The 23,410-nt window shown below is 50.5% G+C and overlaps 8 protein-coding genes across 8 annotated transcripts; 2 read left to right on the forward strand and 6 right to left on the reverse strand.

Annotated features, from left to right (window-relative positions):
* Positions 1–810: 810 nt before the first annotated feature.
* BCR38DRAFT_402198 (uncharacterized protein) lies at positions 811–2,236 on the reverse strand. Its single transcript, XM_040857767.1, has one exon. It carries the CDS (start codon positions 1,760–1,762, stop codon positions 1,274–1,276), a length of 489 nt encoding a protein of 162 aa, XP_040710157.1. The 5' UTR covers positions 1,763–2,236; the 3' UTR covers positions 811–1,273.
* Positions 2,237–6,403: 4,167 nt separating this feature from the next.
* On the forward strand, positions 6,404–7,033 carry BCR38DRAFT_355773 (uncharacterized protein; the record flags this gene model as incomplete). The annotated part of the gene is made up of 1 exon (XM_040856977.1): positions 6,404–7,033. A coding segment is annotated over one exon (630 nt), but the record flags the coding sequence as incomplete, so codon positions are not given.
* Positions 7,034–11,907: 4,874 nt separating this feature from the next.
* On the reverse strand, positions 11,908–12,482 carry BCR38DRAFT_450627 (uncharacterized protein). Its single transcript, XM_040861394.1, has one exon. It carries the CDS (start codon positions 12,327–12,329, stop codon positions 12,069–12,071), a length of 261 nt encoding a protein of 86 aa, XP_040710159.1. The 5' UTR covers positions 12,330–12,482; the 3' UTR covers positions 11,908–12,068.
* Positions 12,483–13,839: 1,357 nt separating this feature from the next.
* BCR38DRAFT_504835 (Alpha/Beta hydrolase protein) lies at positions 13,840–14,564 on the reverse strand (the record flags this gene model as incomplete). Its single annotated transcript, XM_040864906.1, has 1 exon — positions 13,840–14,564. The coding sequence occupies exon 1, from the start codon at positions 14,422–14,424 to the stop codon at positions 13,840–13,842; it is 585 nt and encodes a 194-aa protein (XP_040710160.1). The 5' UTR covers positions 14,425–14,564.
* Positions 14,565–14,624: 60 nt separating this feature from the next.
* BCR38DRAFT_450646 (cholinesterase) lies at positions 14,625–16,883 on the reverse strand. Its single transcript, XM_040861395.1, has 7 exons — positions 16,563–16,883; positions 16,411–16,507; positions 16,264–16,353; positions 16,091–16,217; positions 15,535–16,028; positions 15,242–15,466; positions 14,625–15,176 (listed from the first exon to the last, which is right to left on the reverse strand). The coding sequence occupies exons 1-7, from the start codon at positions 16,827–16,829 to the stop codon at positions 14,944–14,946; spliced, it is 1,533 nt and encodes a 510-aa protein (XP_040710161.1). The 5' UTR covers positions 16,830–16,883; the 3' UTR covers positions 14,625–14,943.
* Positions 16,884–18,473: 1,590 nt separating this feature from the next.
* Positions 18,474–19,459, forward strand: BCR38DRAFT_490476 (cora-like Mg2+ transporter protein-domain-containing protein; the record flags this gene model as incomplete). The annotated part of the gene is made up of 4 exons (XM_040864526.1): positions 18,474–18,779; positions 18,839–19,129; positions 19,196–19,359; positions 19,414–19,459. The coding sequence occupies 4 exons, from the start codon at positions 18,474–18,476 to the stop codon at positions 19,457–19,459; spliced, it is 807 nt and encodes a 268-aa protein (XP_040710162.1).
* Positions 19,460–19,463: 4 nt separating this feature from the next.
* On the reverse strand, positions 19,464–21,404 carry BCR38DRAFT_450651 (uncharacterized protein). The gene is made up of 9 exons (XM_040861396.1): positions 21,237–21,404; positions 21,155–21,184; positions 20,886–21,099; positions 20,713–20,828; positions 20,523–20,658; positions 20,441–20,468; positions 20,296–20,389; positions 20,059–20,198; positions 19,464–19,980 (listed from the first exon to the last, which is right to left on the reverse strand). The coding sequence occupies exons 1-9, from the start codon at positions 21,298–21,300 to the stop codon at positions 19,888–19,890; spliced, it is 915 nt and encodes a 304-aa protein (XP_040710163.1). The 5' UTR covers positions 21,301–21,404; the 3' UTR covers positions 19,464–19,887.
* Positions 21,405–22,282: 878 nt separating this feature from the next.
* BCR38DRAFT_414341 (uncharacterized protein) lies at positions 22,283–23,008 on the reverse strand (the record flags this gene model as incomplete). The annotated part of the gene is made up of 2 exons (XM_040858924.1): positions 22,283–22,660; positions 22,922–23,008. 2 exons carry the CDS (start codon positions 23,006–23,008, stop codon positions 22,283–22,285), a joined length of 465 nt encoding a protein of 154 aa, XP_040710164.1.
* Positions 23,009–23,410: the final 402 nt, after the last annotated feature.

The following is a 23,410-nucleotide window of genomic DNA, read 5'->3' on the forward strand; positions in this document are numbered from 1 at the left end:
CTCCGCTGAAAACAAGGGCATAGAAATTATTAGATTTATGAAATTTGAAACCTGTTCTAACCAGCTTGTATTACCAATACGGCTATCGTGACCGTATTACCCGTAATGCCCGTACCGGCCGGAATCACATACACTTTGATGTCTTCTTCATCTTTAGCTTGACCAGAAATCTCTAGGAAGGTCTTGGATGCGCCATTAGAGAAACGAGAGGGCAAGGGCGATGGCCTTGGGACCGCCAGTGCCGCCTTTATGCTCCTAAGTCGGGCTTTTGCGATTTACAAGGCGGGCGGATGGCATGCTTGGTTAAATGTTGTTCAAAGGCGCGGTGGTAGGCTGTTGTTGACTGCTTACTCTCAGTCATTCCCAACTTTGTTGTTGTTGCACTAACAGGTCAGCAGTTACTCACTGTAGGGTACTAGTAACATTTTCACTCACGCCATGTCAGGCTTAGGCACAGCCAGACCCCTCCTGTGAACCTAGCATATCTTGCGCCTCTCCTCCTTCTAGCTGCATTCTGCGCAATAATCACACATGACCAGATCGCATAACCGAAAAAGACATCACGCAGACGAGACCTACGCAGGCTGTAGGTAGTGTAGAGGAGACAGGTATTGATCTTGCAATCTTAGAATGTTGGTGACAGCCCTGACAGTTCTATCGGAGTACTCTCGTGTCGGACCGCTATAATCGCACCAGCCTTTTCCCTAGCTCTTTCGTGCTCGGTGAATGATTGAAGTTTCTGAACTTGCTCTGGTGTAAGCAGATAAGAGGCACGCTTTCCTGTAGAAATACCCTTATGGCCAAGTGTTTCTCCTGTAGCCGTTGCTATGGCATGTGGAGGATCGGCATGGACCTTATCATACTGGGGGGGGGGATTAAAGGCCTAAATACAGGCTACAACGTAGCTAGCACGAGGATAAGTACATTCGGAGCCGTAAAATCGAGTAGTGATCATTCATCGAGATACCGGGAGTCTATGCAATTGGCGGGTGTTCTGTCCATAAGCCGGAAATAGCCCAATACGGTAACAGTGGCCATGTTGGCTGTTGCGGTGCGACACCGACTTGGACTACTACATACACAAGGTGATCGCTTCCTTCCTCCTACGGGACCCCGAACAATGTCTTCACGTAGCCAGGCAGTGGTGCTCGATGCCGATGTTGCGAACATGCACCCCGAACAGCCATTTCCGACGTGGCATAGTGACGACTCTGTCCATCTTCTTCAACGCGACCCCAACCATTCTACGCCCCTTTATTCCAAGTCTTCTTCCTCATTCAGCCACCATCCACGGAATTCCCATAATGGCAATAATCGACAAGACGACTATCCCAGTGATAGGCCCAGTTGTGAGAGCCTCTGTGGTAATGCCGGAGAACTGAGCCACAACGCCCCGGGTGAAGTTGGCCTCGGCGGCGGTGAGCGCCACTGTGGTCAGGTTGCCGCACAATTCATTGAGCGCCTTGTTGATGGTTAGGGCAGGCAGCTTGGCCTGCGCCGCGTTGAGCATTTCCGAGTCGTACTTCGTGCCCACGGGAGACGCCTGGAGGAAAGCGGACCGGTACGTGCTGTTGGCGCTGATGGTGGACAGATTGGCGATTTGGGAATACTCGATGCATTGCGGCGTGGCGCTGGCGGGGATGGCCACGGGAGCGACATTTTGGCGCGCGACCAGGTGGGCGGCAAAGTGTTCTGGGGTTGCGATGGCAGATGCGCTGGCGCAGAGCACCGAGAGGACGAGAGTGAAGAAAAGGTTCTGCATGTTGGATGATTGACTGATATTATACTGTTCTCGGCGAAACAATTCAAAGAGCGTCTAGTAATAAAAAAGGAGTGGCCGGCCACTTAGGAAAGAATAAGAGACAATTAAATCGGATGAAGAGAATCACGAAGGAGAGAGTAAAACCAACTCGCCATCTTGGGACGGTGTGCAGAGGAAGGGTCCAGACGATATACCACGGCAGAAAGCTTATGAGACGCCATGGCGGGTCGGACGAAACAGGGGGATCCGCGGCGGCCAAGACTTGAGACATGCCCAGGTGAGAGACCGGCGCCCCTGTGGCCATTACTTGGGCCAGTTGGGTGTCCCGAGTGGGATTTGGGAACGGCTCCACAAGTTTCGGCGCTTGAGATTTCAATGAAGCTGAATTGATCGTCTGCAGATTGTCCGTGGCCTCTCGTCGGCCACCTCTCGTCAACCTTTGTGGTCTTCGCTTGGCTGGGTTTGAAGTTGTCATGTTCGAGATGAGGATGGAAATTAGGACACTTTGAGCGCAGTCTCGTTTCAGCCGCTTCGCCAGCCCCACTGCGCTGCGACGTCATGGCCTGCTGGTCGGGCCTCAGCGCCCATCGGCCATTCACGAACCACTAAATAAGAAAGTCCTGTGAGCCTCTGACCTCTGACAACTTTGGGAAAGTGGAGATATACGCATGGATCTTTCACGTTAAGGTTAGAATGACTTCGGATTAAAGTCCGGACTGTGTACACTAACACCTAGTATTATCCACGCATTCTTGTGTCTCTGACCGATTTGCTCCATGTTTCGTGCGACGGCAAAGCTGGCAGAAAGCAACATGTCGAAAGCGGATACCCGAGTTCATTCTGTCAATATCTCAGAAGACTGCGTATTTGAAGTAGTAACTGGCACTTGCGATTGGGCTTTCTCTTGTTATTCAGTTCCAACATCTCATATCAATAAGTCTATGGTGTTTACCTATACTACCGGCACTTTTTATAGAACACTCGTCATTAATTCATGGTCCTGTTCCTGCTCCCGCTACTGGGCCGGGTCCAGGGCCATGTTCATCCAGTAATGCTGGAAATGTGCCAGTACGAATGACCGGCTGTTGCTACCATGCTACTTCATACTGGATACTGTCGCTCAGAGAGGTTCGACACGGACATTTCTTAATTACCTGACGCTGTTAATTATTTCTCAGTAGGACATGCAGGCGCCCATTGCCAATATCATCTTCGCAGAAGAGTTTCTGGTTGCCAGGGAAGTCAAGGCAGCCTCTGTCGCACCATGTCACAATGGCACTCATTGTGTCGATTGTTTCTTAAATACTCCAGACAACTAGTTCGTGCTCCATTCCTTTAACGCAGAGTCAATATTCTTGAAATGCAACCTGACATGGACTACCTCGAGTGTATTCACCCCTGGTCAGACAACTTCTTGTCGGCAGAATAGCTTCGTTCTAATTGTGCATTTTACAGACTTTCTCTAGTAACACCCTGTGTGAAGATGTCTATTTCTACTAGCTATTCAATTACAAAAGACCTTTTATTAGGCCATCAAGTAGGCTTGCAATGCGCGTTACTTATAAATTAGTGCTGCAGCCTTATTTAAAGCGTATTATAAAGCTCACAACGATAGTATGTCTTAAGTAGTGAAAAGACACTGATGTTAAGTAGTGATGTTATTACCCTTGTAGGACGGTAAATAAACTATATATGTAAACCCGAGGTGTACGTATGTTAGGTAGCCGTCTAGCAGTAATAACTGCTGAGCGGTAGCTCTTAGATTAGTTTCTAGTAAGAAGACTTGGTCTGTCTAGCGGTGTCAAGGTCGTAGTACTCGGTCAGGTAAATTGATTGCTATTGCCTGAAGGTCCAAAGCTAATCCTTGAGGAATCGTGAGATCTCGTGTAGTGTAGGGGTGCCAGCTGGCAAGGGCTAACAACCTTGTCAGCTCCACAATGGCGCGGATAGAACCGTGACAAGCGGTTAGCGATAACTCTATTACTACAGCCCTTTATAGTACACAGTAGCGGTTTCTCACTCTACGGCATTTTAAATAGAAAAGTTTAGGCCTGTAGCTTCTTACCGCTCTAATACACACAAGTGTGCCACGGTCCAAGGAGTAACCAACGCATCCTCAATACCTTAATACGGCGCCCGTATAATTCTCGATATAGAATCGAGTTGAAGATAATCTATTCTTACTCTGTTAACAGCTTCTGCAGATAGGTAGCTCCGCCCCGCTACGATTGGCCGTTGTTCATTCGCCTAGACAGAGTGGATGGCTGTACGTCATATCGGCTGGCCACTACGGCCTAGTGATGGCATTCATGGATAAATTTTATAGTACGTATAGTGTGCTGATCAAAAACTCTACTTAAAACTCCGGCTCAAGCATGATTTATCGAGTGGTTGTTGAGAAATTGGAGATTGAAGTTGAGGAGGTTGTGTTGACGATGTTATTCCACTTGCAAAGGGGGGTCAATACAGTGTGATCCATACGTGGGGGTTATACTAGTTAGGTAGTGAATTGAGATCCATCACAGCAGATAAAAGCTGATCAAGGGTGAAAATGCTGGCTACTAGGGTGGTGGTGCATGCGCAGTTAGGATATTCTGGCGGACTTGAATGCAGTAGGTGAAATCTGTGTGAAATGAGATATCCTGGCACAGGATAGTAGTGATTCACCCTACGGATGCAAAGTTCATGAATCGGCATAGTTCTGGGGATATTAGGCTGTTTGTCTTGCTGAAAATGTGTGCTATGTAGGATAGGGCGACGGTGTAAAAATCCCATTGACGGCAACTATCCCGAAGAGGTGAAAGCCAGAAGACTCGTCCTTGTTGATATGCAAGTCAAAGGGATAAATTCTGTTGTCAAGAGACTTGACGTTACACCTGCTAACACGGTTCACTTTGTGGTTGAGCGGCCCTATATTACCCTTCCAACACAAGCGACTTTGGGGATCTGGTAACCATCAGCCTGCAAATTTACCAGCAGTATCACAGCCACCCAGTTGAAACTCACCGACCCTTCACATTTCTTCAACTTTTCAACAACCGACTTCACGTCATCAGTTTGTTCTTCATTGATGCCAGTTTCATCAACAGGCGCAACCATTTGCGAAGCCCGAGATTTAGCAACAAGATTGGTATCTAAGGATCACAACCTCAACAGTAAACTTTTTCTGCAACATTACAATCTCTGCCCGTGATCTCTATCTCCACCAACACAATGGCATCTGAAGATTATGTCACCCCGGCTGGTGTTTTGGGACCGCAGCAGCGAATGCGGCGAGCGGTACAGTATGGTGAGCCGATTCCAATTCTATCGTGTTTCTACTACATGTCATGAGCACTTTACTATCCTTCTCGATATCTTCGGCGCCTCAATATTTGTGTGTAATGACTATTCCCCCCTTTCTTGTCGCTGGCCTTGTATTCACATGGCTGCTGTCCCCCCAGATTCTCGTCGCTTCCTTATTTAATGCGACTATACAATTTTCCAAACTTTTGTCGCTGCCTTGTTTGTCACAACCTGGGCTGTTATTAATTTTCGTCGCTGCCTTATTTGGTAACCATTGATCCCTTTACGTTTTTCCGTCGCTGCCATCTTTAAGATACAACTTTGACTCTTATTGTTTGGCATCGGGTCTTCTTTGACACAACTTTGACTCTTCTTTTCTATCACCGATCCCTGCACATTATCAACCACTAACTCATGGAAATAGGTGAAGAGAAAAGGCGTGAACTCAAGAGTGAGAACAATAACCGCGCTGCTCCAATGGTCAAGAGTTCGAAACCTGCGGTCGCAGGCGACGTCAATCCTCATCCTACCAACCAAGAGCCGCCCACACCTTTAGTGACTGCCTCTTTCCCCTCAGCTTCCGATCTCTCTCCCGTGGGGCTTACAGAACAAGAGCGAGAGATTAGTGGCAGACAACTCGATCTGCAACAACCGCGTCCCTCCCGGAACCTCATGACACTTCCACAGGCACTCGAGCGCCTCAATGTTGCCCACAGCCAGGAAGTTGAAGCATCGGATGATAACCGCAATACGTTCCAGTCGGCAATGGAAGACGAATCGCAATTTCTGTGGAGTAGCACTTACAACGCAACGAACCGGAGTCAACTTCAGTCGTCCAACAGCAATTCGGACATGCTGAGACGGGCTCAGCTTCAACTTGTTGGTGCTTTTAGAGCACAAGACCCGCTTGAACCCATCGGCGCTTTGAGAGGACAAGACCTTGCCCAGGCTCAATACGACGCCACTTTGAATGTACTAGGACCAGTCCAACTTCACCGTGGTACACACAGACCGAGTCAAGGCCAGCTACAGGACAACCGCCTTCTAAATCCAGTCACACAGTCTCCGTGGCTCTTACACAACCTATCGAACTCACCGCGCCCACTGTCTCAAGGCCTGCTCCAGGACAACCGAATACTGGATCCTCTCAGTCAGTCGTCGTGGATATCCAACACTGGCTCAAGCGCGTCCAGCCCACCGTCTTATGGTCAGTTCCAGAACGACGGTGCTTATGCCCAGCCTACACAGTATCTGCAGCACAAAAACAGTATCCCAGACCCGCTGACCTGGCTGACGTACGGCCAGCCACCCCAAGTCAAAAGCACCCCAGGCCAACCCGACCAGCTGAGCATACCTTCAGATAATTACGCCGGAGACATTACCAACTCGAAAAATCTAAGCGCGAATATTTCTCACGATGAGAATTGCTCCGTTTTCATCACGGGCCTCCCCCCCAACTGCTCTATCCAAAGCCTGCTGGGAAGCATTCGCAACTGTGGAAGGATCTACTCGTGCAACATAAACCCTCCGAACAGCGACTCCCGCACTGCGGCCGCAAAGGTGGTGTTCTTCGATCGTCAGAGCACTGAACGGTTTCTTAAGAAAGCACGACTGGGCGAGTTCACAGTGGGAAAATACTGTCCCATGGTCCGTATGAACCGAGTGAGAGTGGCTGCACAGAAGGACAAGGATATGCGCTTCTCCCGCGTTGTCAAGATATCGGGGCCCAAGGAGATAGTAAACCGCCAGTATCTTGAGAAGGTCGTCTTCGTTGATTTCTACTATGACCTGGACGTCGTCATGGTTTGCCGTGAGAATGAGGACAGCTGCGAAATGGAATACCATTTCAGCTCCTTCCGAGCTCAGGCTCAAAAGGCCATGCTGAACTTGCGCAATTGGAAACGCTGGGCCATGGTTAGCCGTGATGAGGGCAGCGAAAAGTGGCTTGAGGTTCAGATCAGCCATGGAGTTGACCCTTGCCATTAGAGGTTCGCTAAGCAGGTGTGACGAACACCGTCGCCGACTTCTTCTCGCTGATTGAATCTTCTTGCCGACTTCTTCTTGCCAACTACATCATCTCGCCGACTTCTTGCCGACTGCATCTTCTTGTTAACTTCACCATCTCGTTGACTTATTACTCACGTTGCATGAGCGTTTGCAGCATGAGAAACTCATGATACGTCAAAGTTACATCATGAGAACAACTTCACAAGGAGAATGGAAGTTGCGAGGAACAAGGTAACGCAGAACAAAAAGGACAAAATGAAAAAATGGGACAATGGAAGGAGAGAGACCAAAGCTCAATGCACGGCAGCATCAGGTGGAATTCCACCACAGCTGTCATGGTTCTCTCTTACCACCTTCTCGCTAAACCCCTTACATTGTACAAGTACATCTACGGAAAGATATGGCAAATGCTTCGAGCAACCAGTTGAGCGTAGACATTTTGCCATTACGCAACATGTCTGGCATGATGAAGGGCTCTGATGAAGACTGCTCCAAAACTGTATTGCATGGATCACTAAGTGTTGTGTACTAGGTGCAGCGCTCGGGTCGACTACAGATTCCTAGGAGCCAGTCTCATCATCATCATCAATGCAGCTCTTGCCTGTATTTCCCACACTAACATTGGCAGGGAGGCGTTTAAAGATGCTATTAAATGGACTGGGAAGCTCTGGAATAAAATTTCACGCTGCATCCATGGTCTAATACACCCCCGAAGCGATTTTCGACGATGCTAGGATGGCTTCATGCGACCAGCATGAGTTTACGAAGCTTACTTGATCCTGAATTGGCATTCCGAAATGGGCTTCTCCTTTCTGTATAGACTTAATAGACGTGGAAAAATCATGAGTGTGGTTTGAGTGAAGTAGGAAAGGTACTGGGTTGGGGCAGAAGAAAGACGTGCGAGTACATGATTTCGGTAGGATTAATACAAAATAATACGAATCCGTCAAAACATCGAGAAGATCGTTCCTATTAACTCGGCTTATCCTTCTTCACCGTACGGAGCGCCAAAGGTGCCTATTTATTTGCCATGTTGCAAAGAATGCCACGGCAAGGATCGTGCAACATACAGCCTCAAGGAGCGTCCACTATCCTTGCGTTACTAGGCGGGCGAGCACATTGATTTTGAGCACACGCATGTCTTCTGCCGGATTCGCCCCGTCTGGACTCTTTCCTTTTGCTCTAGTATGGCACTTACGAAGAGCTCAGCAGTGCTTGAGCACCCAATCCCGCCAGACCCGGACCCAAGACCATGCACTGCCGACAGCCAGTCTGCTTCTCAACTAGGAGGTCCCTGTATGGTATGGCTAGGTCTGAATCTACAGTCGATACCGGCAGGTGGCACATTGGGTCAAATTCTGCTTCAACAGCTTCGGATATTTACATAACGAAACTTTCAACATCTACTCCCACCTGATATCAATAGGATATCCACGGTGGCGTTTCAGGGGTGTTTGGCGGGCGGATTCAGCGGCTGAGCGCCACACTAGGGCGAAACACCGTCCGTGCAGTCAGCAGGTGAGAATATCCCAAATATCACCACATCGGATGGCCGGCCTAACGGCCGGCCGCTCGGCGACGTCCGGATACCAAACTAGCAGGTAGGAGAGATGCTCCGGGGGGTAAAAGATATAATACAAAGCTAGGTAAGGCGTCGATTCCCGTTTCGTACCCGTAATATATACGTATTATTGGTAGGCTAAGGCCGGCCGCTAGGGTAGGTCCTACTATACTAGGCGAGCCTTCCTCCCGGCCCGTAACCGTTTACATAGCTGGTCTATAGAACAGCCTATCTGCTGCTGTTGCAAATTAAGTATCCACATCGCCGACTCCTCGCTACATCGCCTTGCTTGTGCTTGCCTCCTAATCTCAACGATAACCTCGCCCCGTAAAGAGTACCACTGTACCTCGCTCCGGCGGCCAGATCTCCACCGGCTGCCCCAACGCCTGTCTAACTCGGTAACCGACGGCTGGCCATGGATCCCGATCGTCCACTCCCTCCATAGCCCCTCCACTGTACGCGTCGTACGGCACATACTGTGCTTCGGGGGCGCTGGATTTCCTGCCCAGATACACGGCTGCGGACTTAGGGAACTACGCTCAGTAGGTCGCCCGGTAGGTGCTAGGTTCGATCGGTTAGAGGGATTACTACGTAATACTGGTATCTGCCCCTCTGCTATGGCCGGTGCTAATGCTGTTGTCGGTACTGTTGTTACTACTGTTACCTCTGTAGGTAAAGGTACAGGTGTTGTTACTGGAGTAGCCTCAAGGCGAAAGGTAAGGCCGCCGGCCGTGAGTTTCTGGAGCTGCGTAGACTGGGTACGGTCTGAGTGTACGAGCTGATCGAGAGACTGCTGAAGCTTCGCCGTCTGCTGCTGAAGCTCAGCTATCCTTGCCTCGTGGCGTACGTCGATCGACCTCAGGTAGTCAGCTAGCGTCGGCATAGCCTGAGTCAGGAGAGCTAGCTGGCTAGGGCGCTCCTCCTCCTGGGCTGTAGTTCGGACCTGCCGGGCGAATAGCGCGTAAGCCTTATGCTGAAAGACCCGGTGATCCCATATAGGGCTATTAGGGAACTGTTCCTGTAGCAGGGCCGAGTCCTGTAGGATAACCTTCCGGAGGTGGAAGAGTAATTCGACTAGACCCATAGCTGCTAGGTCACTAACTTGGTCCTGGCTAGGGCCGAACCTATCCCTCCAGCTGTCAAGCTCAGGCCAGATCTCCCTAAGCAGGGCCTCCGGGGGCGTGATAGTAGCCCGCCGGACCTCGAAGCATCCCATCTGCGGCGGATGCCCGGCCATTACACGCATAAACTTCCGGGGTAACGAGCTGAGATAACACCCGACCATCTGCTCCTGGTTCCACCGGCCCGCTCGTCGTATCTGTTCCTCGCTTACGCCTTTCAACTCAGCTGTTTTAGCCCCAGCGCTGCGGCCGATATGCGTTTTCTTCTGTGACGTTACCCCGGCGTACTGGAAGGCCTTAGTAACCCAGTCCCGCTGCGCGTTATACGAGAAGGCTGTTGTACGATCCGCCCCGCTCCCCTTGATCAGCCGGATATCGTACCAGGCCGACCGCCGGCTCAGGTCCGGGAAGGGCTCGTCGGTTAGATCCCAGCGGTACAGCAGGTAAAAAGCAAGGCCACCTAGCATACAGATAAGCGGTTTTCTATTGCGGAGTGCCCCTGCGGTCTCAAGTCGTCCATGCTGATTTTGCTTCCCCGCACGGGTAGTTAGGATAACCGGCATACAAGGGGTCGAGCCCTCGCCCTGCAGCTCAAACGTAAACAGGTCCGAGATTTCGGCCGCCCTCCGATCGCCGCCACGAGTAAGCATATAATGGCCGAGAAGGAGGTCAACGAGTGTCCGAAAGTGACATTCGGGCGAGGAGCTGCTATGTGCCCAAAGCTCGTAGCAGATCCGCTCGAACTGCTCCTCGGTATAGCCGTCCAAGATGGTCTCCCGGCCCTTATCCGCGTATAGATCCTTCTCCCGTTGCGCATCCCGCCGCTGGAGAGACCGGACGTACTCACGTACGTGGTCTTCCCGCGGGGAGGGGTGCGTGTTCATCCCTAAAGTCCTCTGGGTCCGATAGAGGTCGGTAATAGCTGTAATATAGCTCCGTACGGAGCGCCACCCGAGCCGCGTCTCCTCCTGCGGGACGCCCTGGTCGGCCTTCCGGCTCCAGGCTCTCAGGGGCCGGTCGGTAACGACCTCAACAAGAAAGAGGAGGAGCTTGTCCTCCGTAACCGTATCGGCATCCTCATACTGCTTCCGCCGGCAGAACTCCTATATATAAAGACGTTAGCTACGTACCGGGCAACCTACGGGGCCGATAGGTAAGCGAACAACATACCTGGAACTCCTTCTGCTTCGGCTTGTACGCTATAACAGTGTTCTTCGGCCTGGACTGGTCGATAAGCGATAGGATCCTCTGTGTGTTAGCCCGTAACTCAGCTCTATTAACGGCATCGGTTCCGAGACGCGCAACGCGCCCCGTCTCCTTCGTCCTCGCCATATACAGACAGACAGACAGACAGACAGACAAATAAGTAGCGAGGCCGGATAGCCGGTAGGAGAGCGGTGAGGCGCCGGGGGGAGAGGAGGGAAAGGGGAGAGCGCGGGGCAACTTACATCGTACATCGTCTTGTGCCGCCCCTGTATTTGTATTCGGTCAGGTTAGCAGTATTAGGCCTATCGTTCCAGCGGCTCTAAACACTGGACGAAGCGCTGTATCGCAGCCGGCCAGGGGAGAGGGGAGGGGGGGAGGGGGGAGGGGGGGGGTGGGGTCGGAGGGGTCTTAGGGCGCCAGTCAGCGGCACTTGGCCTTGTAGAGGCCTAGCGGTTCAGGGGGCAGGGGGCCTGTAGCCAATAAGCTAGGCGGTCGCCAGCGGGGCCGTCAGCCGCCATGTATGGTGGAAGGAGATAAACGAATATCCACGTTCCCCTAACTAGGGGGACGACGTGGATATCCCCGTATGTGTGTCGGGGGCCCGGGCGTCAGCCAAAGTCATCCCGAGTCAGCGGGACCGCGAATACCAGCAAGTATCACCGCTATATACATCCTACTGGTGCCGATAAAACTGAAAATAAACCAACCCCATGCGACGCGAAGGGATGGGCTGATCTGTGAGATTTAACTATCCGCCTCCATGGTTGGCTTTACGACTCCTGCGATGTATCACACACTGTTATGGCATCCACAACATTACTTCAATCTCCTGGTAAGACTGAATTATGCCGCAATTGCCCTTCAAATCCTCGGGTCAGTCGTCTCACAGATCTACGTTGGTTTGACTGGGATCGAGGACCAGGTTTTACGTCGAACTCATGCAGATGATGACGAGGCCAGAAGTGAGCAGACATCCATATTGATTGTGGTGGTGATGTTGTTACAAATGTACGGATGCTAAGGGATTTGCCTTTGCTTTCACCAGTGGATGATATCTCTCTGGGTTTCGTTGTTTGAACTGCGGCTGGGCGAGCGAAGTACTCTCTTGGCGAGATCTGTAACGATACTACAATACGTTGTTTCGCCAATGCTCACGATCGAGATCCAGTGATATGTCCAAACGCTCGATTCCATCCATAACACACATCCCTGAAACCCAGCTGTTGCTTTTATCCTCCGTCTTCAACAGCAGCTCCTCCAGATATCCCTTCCAGAGAGACGCAATAGTATGTGACCCATGCCCTTTGGTATCCTCCGTGATGGGCAAAACAATAGCTTTTCCCAGCCCAAGTTTCATCCCATGCTCGACCTCGTGCTCCAAAATCATCAGCTCCGGCGGATTAATCTGATCATCAGCCGAGTTGACAGCAATTAGTGGCGCTTTGATCTTATGAAGATAAGGCTTCGGATCATATTCACAGGAAGCATCGACAGCGTACAACAAGTCATTCGCATCTGTAATGGCAACACCCGAGCTGATTCTTTCGTGGAGAAACTGATCCGCCGAGTCTCGAGTGGGGCATTGATGCTGATATTGCAGCGGACTAACCGCATTGACCACCTTTTTGCATGCACCCCCATTTTGCAGGGTCTAACTGAATCAATCTAAATACTTCGTCCATATTATTTATATACAGAACATACTTAATTTAAGTGTCCGAAGACTTAGATATATTCTTTCGAGCCCTCTTTTTAGGATGGACCCTTCCTTCGAGAAAAGTATCAATTTCTAACTGCTTATCCGGTAAAATAGGCCGTATTCGCTTATTTCTCTTGTCCTGGGCTGTTCGGATCGCTGATAAGTTAACGAATACTTTATTCGGGTCTGGCTCGACGGGCTGGCGTATATCTGGAGCGTATTTATCGAGTTCTTTATATAGTTGCTCGTTTTCGATACGTAATTTGGCATTCTCGGCGGCCTGGAGTGTAAGGGCCTTGCCCGCCTTGCCTACTAGGGTACGAATCTTACGAGATACCCCGCCCTCGGCTTTCTCTATCGACTGTAGTTGGCTAGATAGTTGCTGCGCTTTCTGAGGAGTAAAATCAACTAAAGGTGGTGATATATGAGGCGGAGGATCTGGTGTATGAGGCTCCGGAGGATCACAAGATACGTCGACTAGTCCTTCGGAGCCTAGGGGCCATATACCAGTCTTCCGCCAGCCAGAAAGTCTCGGATCTTGGTCGAATCGGACGATCTAACTCGGCTAGCATCTACGACGCGCCCAATTTTGGTACGTATCTGTGGATGGCGGCTAACGAAGTGATCCACCCAGTGTTGGCCGAGTGTATTGTTATCCCCTTGAGCAAGGAGAATTTCGGCAGCGAAGTCGGCCACATAACGCTTGCTAGGAGCCCGTCCACACACTTCTTCGTGTAGGATCCAGTTCACGATAACCTCCTCTTGCTATGGAGTCAACTTTTGTTGCCTGGAGGCCGCGTCGCGATGCGAATTACCGTGACGAATACGGTAGGACAGTGTAGTCCCCTTGATACCGTACCGATGGGCTGCTACGGCCTGGGAAGAGCCCTGACGGACAAGCTCTTTAGCGCGTTCGATTCGCTGCTCAAAATCGTCCAGACTATTATCCACTGGATTAGCCATTTTGTACGTAGATAGGGAGCAATTGCGAGGTAAATTGAGAGACGTCGTGTTGTTGAGGCGTAGAAATTCCCTGCAAAATGGGGGTGCATGCAAAAAGGTGGTCAATGCGGTTAGATGACATGATAGTCATGAGATCCAGTGCTGCTGTGAGACCAGCTCGAGGTGGGAAATCAGCAGTGTAGTTCCCGTTGTTCCAGGCCGGGTCAGATCGGATCGAATCCATGAGCATCTTCCTTCACATGCGGTTCCGCCCCGAAATCTGGATCGGTAACGACGCAAGCGGCATCAAGGCATCCATGGATTCGGGGTACGTCTCCCCCCACATCCATGTATGCATTCCTCCCATCGAAGTGCCCATAACCAGCCTCAAGTAATGGATACTTAGGTGTTCGGTGAGCAGTCGATAGTCGGCCCGGACCATGTCCCCATAACGGTAGTGGGGGAACCTGGCTTGGAGACCACTGTTGCTGGGCTTGCTCGATTGGCCATGGCCGATGCCGTCGCGCAGGATGATGAAGTACTTTTCGGAGTCGAGGAGTTGGCTTTTGTTGAAGAGTTGGCCTGCGAAGCTACCGTTGAGGAATTGGGTGCTAGACCCGCCTGTGCCGTGCATTATCAGGATTGCGTTGGTCCTTTCTCCATCCAGTGAAGTCCGCAAGGTGCCGATGGTTTGGTAAGATATCTTGAGCGTGGGAATAACTTCTCCCGAATCAAATTGGAAGTCTGTGAGAACAAACTCTCCCGCTGTCGGAGTTGGCCATGTTGATGTTGATTCATCCAAGGGCACGCTCGGGAGGTTTCTCGCGAGTGTTTGAGACATTGTGGGAATAAGATAGAGGTTTTTTGCATCTAAATGCGTGTGATGGGTGCAGTGATCATTGTATAGTCTCGAAGCTGCGAAGAAGAATCACGATGCCGGGCAAAGATTGCCAAGCGGCATATCGATGAGCAATATCCGAATGCGGGGTTCGATGCATGGCCCGAAAACTATATCCTGCTGCATATGGAATGGAATAGACTGGTACTGCAAATTGTAAGGTGAAGAAACTGAGATACGCAATCATGGCTTGTGCAGTCTCCCATGTAATGATACACTCTCCTAGTACCGGCTAATGGTAATAGCTGCTTTAGAATGCCTCCACGGCTATAATTACATTCCTATCGTTATTCGAATCGTCAATTATTGAAATTGACTTACAACGCTGAATTATTTGCTAAAGACGGTTATAATCTTCTTGATGTACTCGATTCCTGCCTCTCGCCAAGTATCAGGAGACGCATAACTAGTGACGTTGGCATCAAACACAAACTCAGTCGGGTCGGCCAAGTCGTACACTGGTCAGTAGTTTGTGTTGACGCCGGCCGAGTTGGGGTCTCCGTCCACAATGAAGCTCACCCACATGGACGCCATCATATTGCTCAATGCGACATAGCTGGGCGGCGTCTGGTTGAATGGAAGACCGCTGTGGTAGCCCACCCCGTCCAAGTTGTTGAAGACGAAGGCAACCTCAGTGAAATGGGCGGCGCCGTTGATCCATGGTACATCGTTGGAGTGAACGTTGAAGCGGTAACCTGAGACTCTAGTCAGCTACCCAACCGTGATGAAGGGTCATATGGGACTATCAGGAGAGCCGCACAATATGCGGGCATGTCGTTAGCAGCCCAGGTTTGGCATTGCCAACGGCGCCCCGTGTGTTGTCTGAGGTCACCTGTGTAGGTTGACGTTCGACGCCACTGCAGCCCCTCGTTGGGCGTTTTCGCGTTTCCGAGGTAAGCGGCAATTTCGATTGATGGGTCATCGGGATAGACCTTTAGCATCTGGCGAGCTGTCGTGGATGGAAGCTTGTAGCCGGCACTTCCATCTGTTAAATATTAGTCAGCCCTAACTTGTTTCAACTAAGAGAATATGCGTGATTAGAGAGGTCCTTACTGGTGAGATATTGATAAAACTCCTGCTCCGTGTCTATCCCAGTTGGCCCCATGCTAGTGCCCTCGTCGGTATTTGATCCAATGAGAAGAGGCACGGCATTCAACGAATTGGTCTTGAGCGCGTACGAGCCCCATCCGCGATAGAAGTCCCCATCCGGCACCTGTACAAATGAATTGTACGCAGTGTTGTTCGTGCCGTTGAAAATGCCATTTAGCCTCGTGTACGGTACGGATCGAAGACATTCCAATCGGTCGATGGCGTCGGTACAATTCGTCGCAATGACCAGGTTGTCATATATAGGTTGGTACTTAGTCGTGTCGAAAGGCTGTCCGTTCAAGATACCTCCCGACTCCTGGATTGCTGCTCGAAAGAGGTTGTCGTTGCGGCCACCGTAGGCGACCATATGGCTTCCGACCGAGGTCCCCCCTGACGATTGACCCCAAATGGTGACTTTGGCTCGGTCACCTCCGAAGCTTCTGATGTTTTCTTGGATCCTGTAGCAAGTATATCAGCGATCCGAGCTGTCTTTGGAACTCATTATCCTTTGAATACTTACCAATGGAGGGCAAGTCGTTGATCGCGAAGTCCCACGTTGGTGTCCCCGCTGCCCAACACATCGTTACTGTAGAGGAACCCCCATGGTCCTAGTCGATAATTCAGGCTGACACCAATGAATGGTTTTCCTGGTTGCTTCAGCTCAGAACTTGCTGATCCCTTGATGAACCTCACCTATCTTAACCGAGTGATCTACGATAAAGGACAGATTGTATCTTTGGTCTCTCGAACTTCCTTGCCTCAATCCACCACCGTGAATCCAGACTAATCCCGTATTTTAGTGGCGGATTGGTGAGCAGATGATCCTTGAAGGGCACCTACCAGCGACAGGAAGGCTTGAATTGGCACCGACCCCCGCAGGACGAATGACATTCAGTGTAAGACAATCCTCACCTACTGGGTACCAAAGTTGATCTGACTATGGCAATAATGTTAATGAATGGTAGTAGGATACGAGGGCTGAAACCACCAACCCCGTAGCCCACGCAAGCCGGCGAATATTCCGTGGCATTCCGCGCTTTCGTCCAGGCTTCGTTGAGTGACTGCGGATTGCGAAATCGCCGATCCCCCAGAGGTTGTTGCGCATATGGCATGCCGAGGAACCAGTCTTGACCATATTCACTGCTGTACACGCCAGTATAGCTGCCATTGAGGACATTGGCTACCGGGCCGGCGGAGGAGATACCTCTCACCAAGGTGAAGAAACCCCAGAGGGCTGGAGAAGATTTCACGAGTTTCATCTTGTAAAGTGAAAGTGAGAGAGGGAATCATCTACTTGTCCTAGTATCTAGACATGCGGGTTGGAAGTCTTATAAAACGCGGCATTCCAAGTTTCCGTGTGAGAGGGGTTGGGTTATGGTTCGTAACTCCGAAGCAGCTTTAGTCAAGCTCCCAAGCCCGTATCCCCCGGCATCATCCAATTAACGAAGCGCGTTCCCAGTATATCCTAGTTGAAAGTCGTTCCAAAGTTGCGTGGACAGGGATATAGGACCGATGACATGGTGTACCAACCTTTTGGATCCGGGATATATACCCCGACATCATGGCATTGCATACCTAGAACGATCTCCTATACAGCGAAAAATGCAACCATTACCGTTCTGGGTGCAACTGGAGTGTGGGGGTGTGGAGAAATATGCAGTTCTGCAGATCTGCTATCACGGTGCTAATCCGAAGCTCCAATAATGACGAGCACCCAAGAAATACAGGAGAGTCCCCGCATTCTGCACGACTGCTGCCACCAGCTCATCAAATAAACCCACCAAGTCTCGATTGCTACTGCTGTTACCCTCTCGGGGGAGAATGCTAGGTCAAGTAGCCCCCCTAGCATATGTAACATCTCAAGTATGGATCAGATGTGTCTATGATGGATATTTCGTTGCGGCACTTGGCAGTTACGAGTGTGGTAATGCCAGGAATAAGAGGAGACAGCCAATGAGGCAGCACCACGCGAACAGTCACGCTGCGTATCAAGTCAGCCGCACCGTGGCTAATCGCAGGTTTTGTGCCTAGTATCAGCAAAGGTGTGTCAGCACAAGCTGCTCTCGTCAACTACCTGGGTATTAAAGATGTCAGAAAGACATCCCGATGTGTTCTCGGGAACAAACCTTGACCAAATCGAGATCACTGTGCGTTGATACGAAGAAATCGAGAGCCGTTTAGAATGCCCAGGGCCATTGACTGTCAATACAGAGCTTCACAGGGCAAGAAGTCGCCTCGCGTACATTATTCAAAGGCTCATGCGTCCTTGCCGTGGACCATTGGGTGATTGAATCGGAAGACTCTCGTGAGAATCTCCCAAGCGAAGCTGTTTCATATTTTCTTCCGAAAATCTAACTGTAGGTTGATGCACTGCAGGCGAGCCATTCATTTATATACCCAACAAGAACTCGTTTTCGAAGACAACGAATCCTTGTTTGAATTCCTTGAAAAGGTTTGGGCGTCCTCTTTGCGCCAGCGACACTTGATCAGCTTGTTGATGAAGTATATACATCTACGTAGCCTTGCGAACGCTCAACCGCCCGTCTCTTGTGGGTAGACCGTGGCCTACTGTATGCAAACAAGATTGATTCTAACCCTGCGTAAGTAGACATGCGCTCAACGCACCATGGGCGCTTGATGCCATTGAAAGAGCTCGAAATGGTAGCTACGGCGACTTTCGCAAATGGGTACCTGAAACCGCACGCACGAGAAACCCCTTGCGAAATCTGAACCTCACGCCACGCGAGCGTGTGTGGCCTGTTGAAATGAAGCGATACCCAGACCATACAGAGCTCAAATTGTCGTTCGACTATCCCGTTATCCACAGGGCGCCCAATCTCTCGCATGTCTGTTGCAGCAGACCGTTGACCACTCTCCACCCCATCAATCAGGAAAATGGCGACATGGAGTCCTGGTCAGCATGTCTGCAGAGACTCTCTGCCATCTTCCACATCGGCCGTCCCAGTAATGCGATATGGAAGGCGGAGACCCGGCAGCCCCTGTCTACAGTTGTCATCTTTGAGGATTCAGGCAACGTGGAGCCGTTCCTAAATATCAACGCCAACGTGAACTGGCGTCAAGAGAAAAAGCTCGATCCTCGAAGATTCACTTACAGGTTTCTGCAACATGTATTATACCAAATCATAAGGCATGCCAATGAAGAATGGTTCGATTTAATAGAGAAGTCAAGCTCTCATATCACAGGCCTAGTACGAAAAATCAACGGAGTTCTCATAGTCACTTGAGTTACTGACCTTGCCACCTACAGGAAGATAGAATCTATGGCAATCCGGAAGATGACGCTTGGGGCAACGATCTCTGGTTGTGTTCGAGGCACTGGCTTCTTTTTGACCGAGTGCTATCGTTGCACCTCAGAATGCTGCCATATCTACAGGCCCAAGCCGCGAAATTTCTTGTCCACTCTCAGAATCGCCTTGGGCTTAACATTGAGCGTGAAGATGTCAGCAATGTGTTTCACAGAAACCCATTGTCCTTCAAGAAGCACCAGATCCAGGTGACGCAAGCTCTGATCAACCCAACCACGAACTTGCTCGACATGGTAATTCCACTTCTCTAAGACAACTTGACAGGAACACATCGATTAATTAACCACCGAAACTTGTAGATCTACAAAAGGGTGGCCATCCGAGACGCGCGATACTCTCTCCAGCTGAACGAAAGCCTGTGGCGGCTGAGCTGGATCACCTTCATCTTTCTGCCACTAACGTTCGTCGCGGGGTTATTCGGTATGAATATCGACCTCTTCGCGGGCAATCCTTCGATAAAATGGTAAGGCCTCCATATTCAGCCATAAACGATCATAATCACTGACTCATGGCCTAGGTACTTCGTTGTTGCCATTCCTCTGGTAAGTAGGGTTGACCCTTAGTTATCGCATTATTTTGCTTCAATATTAGGTGCAAGTGACTATTTGACTAATATAAACCCGGCTGATAGATGGCACTCGTCATCTTGGCTTGCGTCTTCTTCCAGCAATGTGGTCGGCGAGCAAACCGCCGCAAGGAAATGCAGTACATGGTTTGATCAAGTCAGAAAGACATGCGGCGAGCAGCTATTGCGACCCTTGGCAAAGCACACCACCTTGTGTGGGCGGTGCGTTAATTTCAAAAAGAATTTGCAGAGGTGTAGAGGTGATTAGCTTGCTTGGATACGCAAGATTCACGCACATCAGGGGGTATTCCACGTCGGGTTCTTTTTGGAACATTCTAGGAGTCGCACATAGCATGTTTACCTTTAATTGCGACAAGATGCTCGACCACAGGTTGCATACAGTACTGTGCCTATATGTTGTCACCCTCACATAACTCCTGGCATTTGAAGGAGGAATCCACCGTCCACCGGAACAATGGCGCCCCAGATATACTCATTGGTTGCCAGCGTCAATATGACCTAACAAGAATAGTTAATTTTCGTTCCTAGACTAGGGGTTTTAATGGGAAGTGCGATGGGTGCGGTGAGTAAACTTACGCTGGCCAGCTCCTCAGGTCTACCCATTCGTTTGACCTTTGCACCCATAGTCGACATGAAATGGCGGAATGGCTCTCCGGGGTCGGAACTTTGGTTATCGTCTCCGGAGGGACCAGCGGTCATCTCCGATGGGAAGTATCCTGTATGGTGCAACAAATCCCATCAGGTTCAGATCCTTTGAAAATGAAAAGGTGCTAAGAGTGGCCGTTCCCCCCCTTTTTTCCCCGCTATTCTTACCTGGTGCAATGCCATTAACGCAGATATTGATATTCTCATGGCTCAATTCCAGAGCCATTTGGCGAGTCAAGTGGGTGGTGGCCGCTTTGCTACACTGGATAACACATGTCAATAAGTCCACCCAAGATTGCGGCAGATCACTTACGTTGTACGAATATTGGCTATCCTGGGATCTATGCCACTAATAAGCCAGCTGCCATACCGTAGATTTGTGCGGGGAAACTAACATCTTCAGCAGACCGCTGACGGAGCTAATGTTAATAACAGATCCAACTTTCTCACTTGGACTCGAGGAGGCCTTGGCAAGCAAGGGAAGAAAAGCAGCTGTGACGAAGTAAATCGAAGTGCAGTTGGTGAGATACGCTTCAGACACATCAGCAAAACTTCCACGGATGCGCGGGTTTCACCAAGTCGCACACTTCTGCCAGCCATCGTCGATGCTCTCCGCAAACATTGCGTCCCCGTAAGCTTCAGCGCCGTTTGCGGCCTTTGACTCGGCTCGCCCAGCGAACATGCCGGCATTATTTACCAGTCTTCCAGATATGCGTCAGAAATGAAAGTCGAGATGAGGTTTCTACAATGAGACTGACAGATTGACATGGCCATCCTTCTGGATAATGGTGTCGACAGCAGCCTTGATACTCTCCTTGGACGTAACATCCATGGCGATGGGTACAATAGAACCACCGTTGGCACCAAGGTTCTCTGGTGCGCCGTGAATGCGAGCGCTGGTTTCGAGGACATCGATTCGGCGACCCGTTATGTAGACCTTGGCGCCATTGGCAGCTAGAGTCTTCGCAGCCGCTGTGAATTGATTAGATCGGTGTCCCGCTGCCAAGGGGGAGCGATGAAGACGTACTAAGGCCGAGTCCAGTTCCACCACCCGTCACTATGATAATCACTTAGCCACGGCTAGGAAGGCAAGTCGTCGAGATACTTGCCGACTGCAATCCATCCTTTCACTGAAAACAGGGAAGCCACGGACAGGGGGTGAGAGGAAGTCATTTCTGAGCGATGAAGCGCAGTAGCAATGGCGTGAGAACTTGATTCTTCTTGAAGCGCCAACCCAAAAAGACCATATGAGCCAAATCCAGATTTCTCTTGACAAGTGAAAAGGAGGAACAAACGTTCTGCGGCTGAGAGAGTGTGCGGAATCCTACTTAACTGGGGCAGTGTGCGGAAAAATAGAAACCCGAAGCCGGCATTCGAGGCATTAGGCAAAACAAATGTTGTGCAGGAATCGAAATAGGGGTTGGCTCAACTGATATCCCCAGTAGGCCCTCATTGCCACACATCAGCACCAACATAAAAGGCTATGCTCTACAGGGAATGCATAAGTGGAATTCTTCCCCCGGTTGTCGGTTTTAATTCTGTATTTGCTCATACATGAAACAGTAATGTGATGATTCGTACAGAGTATTCAATAATGCGAGTTTTTCCGCCCTTCACGCTTGCGAATTCCCCCACCAAGCCCCTGATGAAGCTAGGCGAAGCTGCTTACGCATGACCGCATGAAAAGTCCAAGTGCGGCAGAAGGTGGCTGGAAGCCGGGTAACAGACCCTGTTCAGGCATTGTCAGAACCTCGAAGACACTGATCTCCAACCTGTTGGCTGCCATAATGCCACAAAATGGACCGACCCATCAACTAGCATCCCTACCACGGGGAAGGCTGATGGTGGCAGACCTTTTAAGTCAACATCAGCCTGGTGTGGCTTGCGGAACTGTATACCGCGCTCCACGTCGGGCCCATCGGTGTGAACTACCAGAGGGACCGCAGAGCTTCTCAATGATGAAGACGACGGAGCCCATAGCGTGAGGGAAATTTTTCCGGGCCACCTCTTCAGGCTGGGCCGAGGTCGAGAGGATGAAGAAGATATTGTGGAACACCTCGAGCGCGCGTTCTACTTCGAACGGGGGCTAGACGGTAGCATCGTCATCCCCGGGATTGGTCGTAGTCACGGTTGATTTCACACATCAAGTCGTTGCCTAATCTCCTGCACTGCGCCCCGCGTCTTGGACTTGGTCTTCCGTGCCAGGCCAGAATAGCCGGCATTGGGATTTGTACCGGTCCTGACATCTGTAAACCTTGCCGTCCTCGACCTTGCCAGCTTTGCCAGCCAAATCTTTTGCTGGTTCGACCCATTTGGGCGTTTTTTCGACTTGGCGGCGGATGACACTTCTGACTCTAAGCGACAAGGCCTGCTTTGATCTCATATTTCGCTCTAGCGCTTCCACATCATGGTGAGACTGGCTTGGGCATCTCTCATCGGCCCTCAAGTTCTCGCAGTTTCTGTGCTTATCCCCTGAGGTGACTTTCTGAGTTCCTGCGCAATCATTACTTAGTCGGTCTGCGTGCTCCGCCATCTGATCGCCGAATTAAGCTGCCCACGGCTGGGTAAAGCTCGAGTTAGTAGAGTCGCTCGACAGGAACTGCCAGATCTGCTGTTTTCCCCTCGACGTATGATGAGACCATCCCCTTGACCTCTGTATCGTGCTGAACGTGATTTTCTGTGGTGTATAGGATATTCTTCAGCCCCATGATGACTCGGTACTGGTCATGACACAGCACGTCTTCAATTTCTTGAATCGGTTCGCTCCGGGCCCCAGAGCTATACCATGACTCACAGGAGCCTGGAAGTACGGTCGTATGGGCGGCGATGCGGCGAACGAGTGACGCATTCCGTCTACAAGAAACATGGATAGTTGCTGCATTGTCGAGCCAAATCAGGGCTTACTGATAGTCTCAGCAGTTTCTTCTCAGAGCGGATGGCATTCCTCTGTTCGTGTTAGGATTTGAAAATTTGAGCCGTGCGGGTTTGCTTGTGTATTGTGATACTTGAAAATAGTAGTGAACATGTTCAGAAAAAGCGGATTGAGTGAACCGGTGGTGCGGCCCTAGCTGCTCGAGTCCACGTCAGCACTTGCGAAAGCAACGGGATGATGTCGACCTCTGGAGGCGACAAGGAGCAGAATAATTCTTACTCTCCAAGGTCCTCGAGATTGAAGCGTGACCACAGATGCACATCCCGATTCTTTGCGCGCTGTTGGAGAGAATGGAACCGATTGTCGTCAAGGTGTAGTATATCAGGCCGGTGCACGGCAGAGATATCGAGC

Source organism: Pseudomassariella vexata, assembly GCF_002105095.1.
Source record: "Pseudomassariella vexata strain CBS 129021 chromosome Unknown BCR38scaffold_22, whole genome shotgun sequence".
NCBI lineage: Eukaryota > Fungi > Ascomycota > Sordariomycetes > Amphisphaeriales > Pseudomassariaceae > Pseudomassariella > Pseudomassariella vexata.

Coding starts and splice junctions, on each gene's coding strand:
- BCR38DRAFT_450627 (XM_040861394.1), bottom strand. CDS start 12,329: ATGATTTTGGAGCACGAGGTCGAGCATGGGATGAAACTTGGGCTGGGA.
- BCR38DRAFT_402198 (XM_040857767.1), bottom strand. CDS start 1,762: ATGCAGAACCTTTTCTTCACTCTCGTCCTCTCGGTGCTCTGCGCCAGC.
- BCR38DRAFT_450646 (XM_040861395.1), bottom strand. CDS start 16,829: ATGAAACTCGTGAAATCTTCTCCAGCCCTCTGGGGTTTCTTCACCTTG. Junction 16,508..16,562: donor CGGCTTGCGTGGGCTACGGG/GTTGGTGGTTTC, acceptor TTATTGCCATAG/TCAGATCAACTTTGGTACCC. Junction 15,467..15,534: donor GTTTTATCAATATCTCACCA/GTAAGGACCTCT, acceptor AATATTTAACAG/ATGGAAGTGCCGGCTACAAG.
- BCR38DRAFT_450651 (XM_040861396.1), bottom strand. CDS start 21,300: ATGACTTCCTCTCACCCCCTGTCCGTGGCTTCCCTGTTTTCAGTGAAA. Junction 20,659..20,712: donor CGACGATGGCTGGCAGAAGT/GTGCGACTTGGT, acceptor ATGTGTCTGAAG/CGTATCTCACCAACTGCACT. Junction 19,981..20,058: donor GACCTGAGGAGCTGGCCAGC/GTAAGTTTACTC, acceptor TATTCTTGTTAG/GTCATATTGACGCTGGCAAC.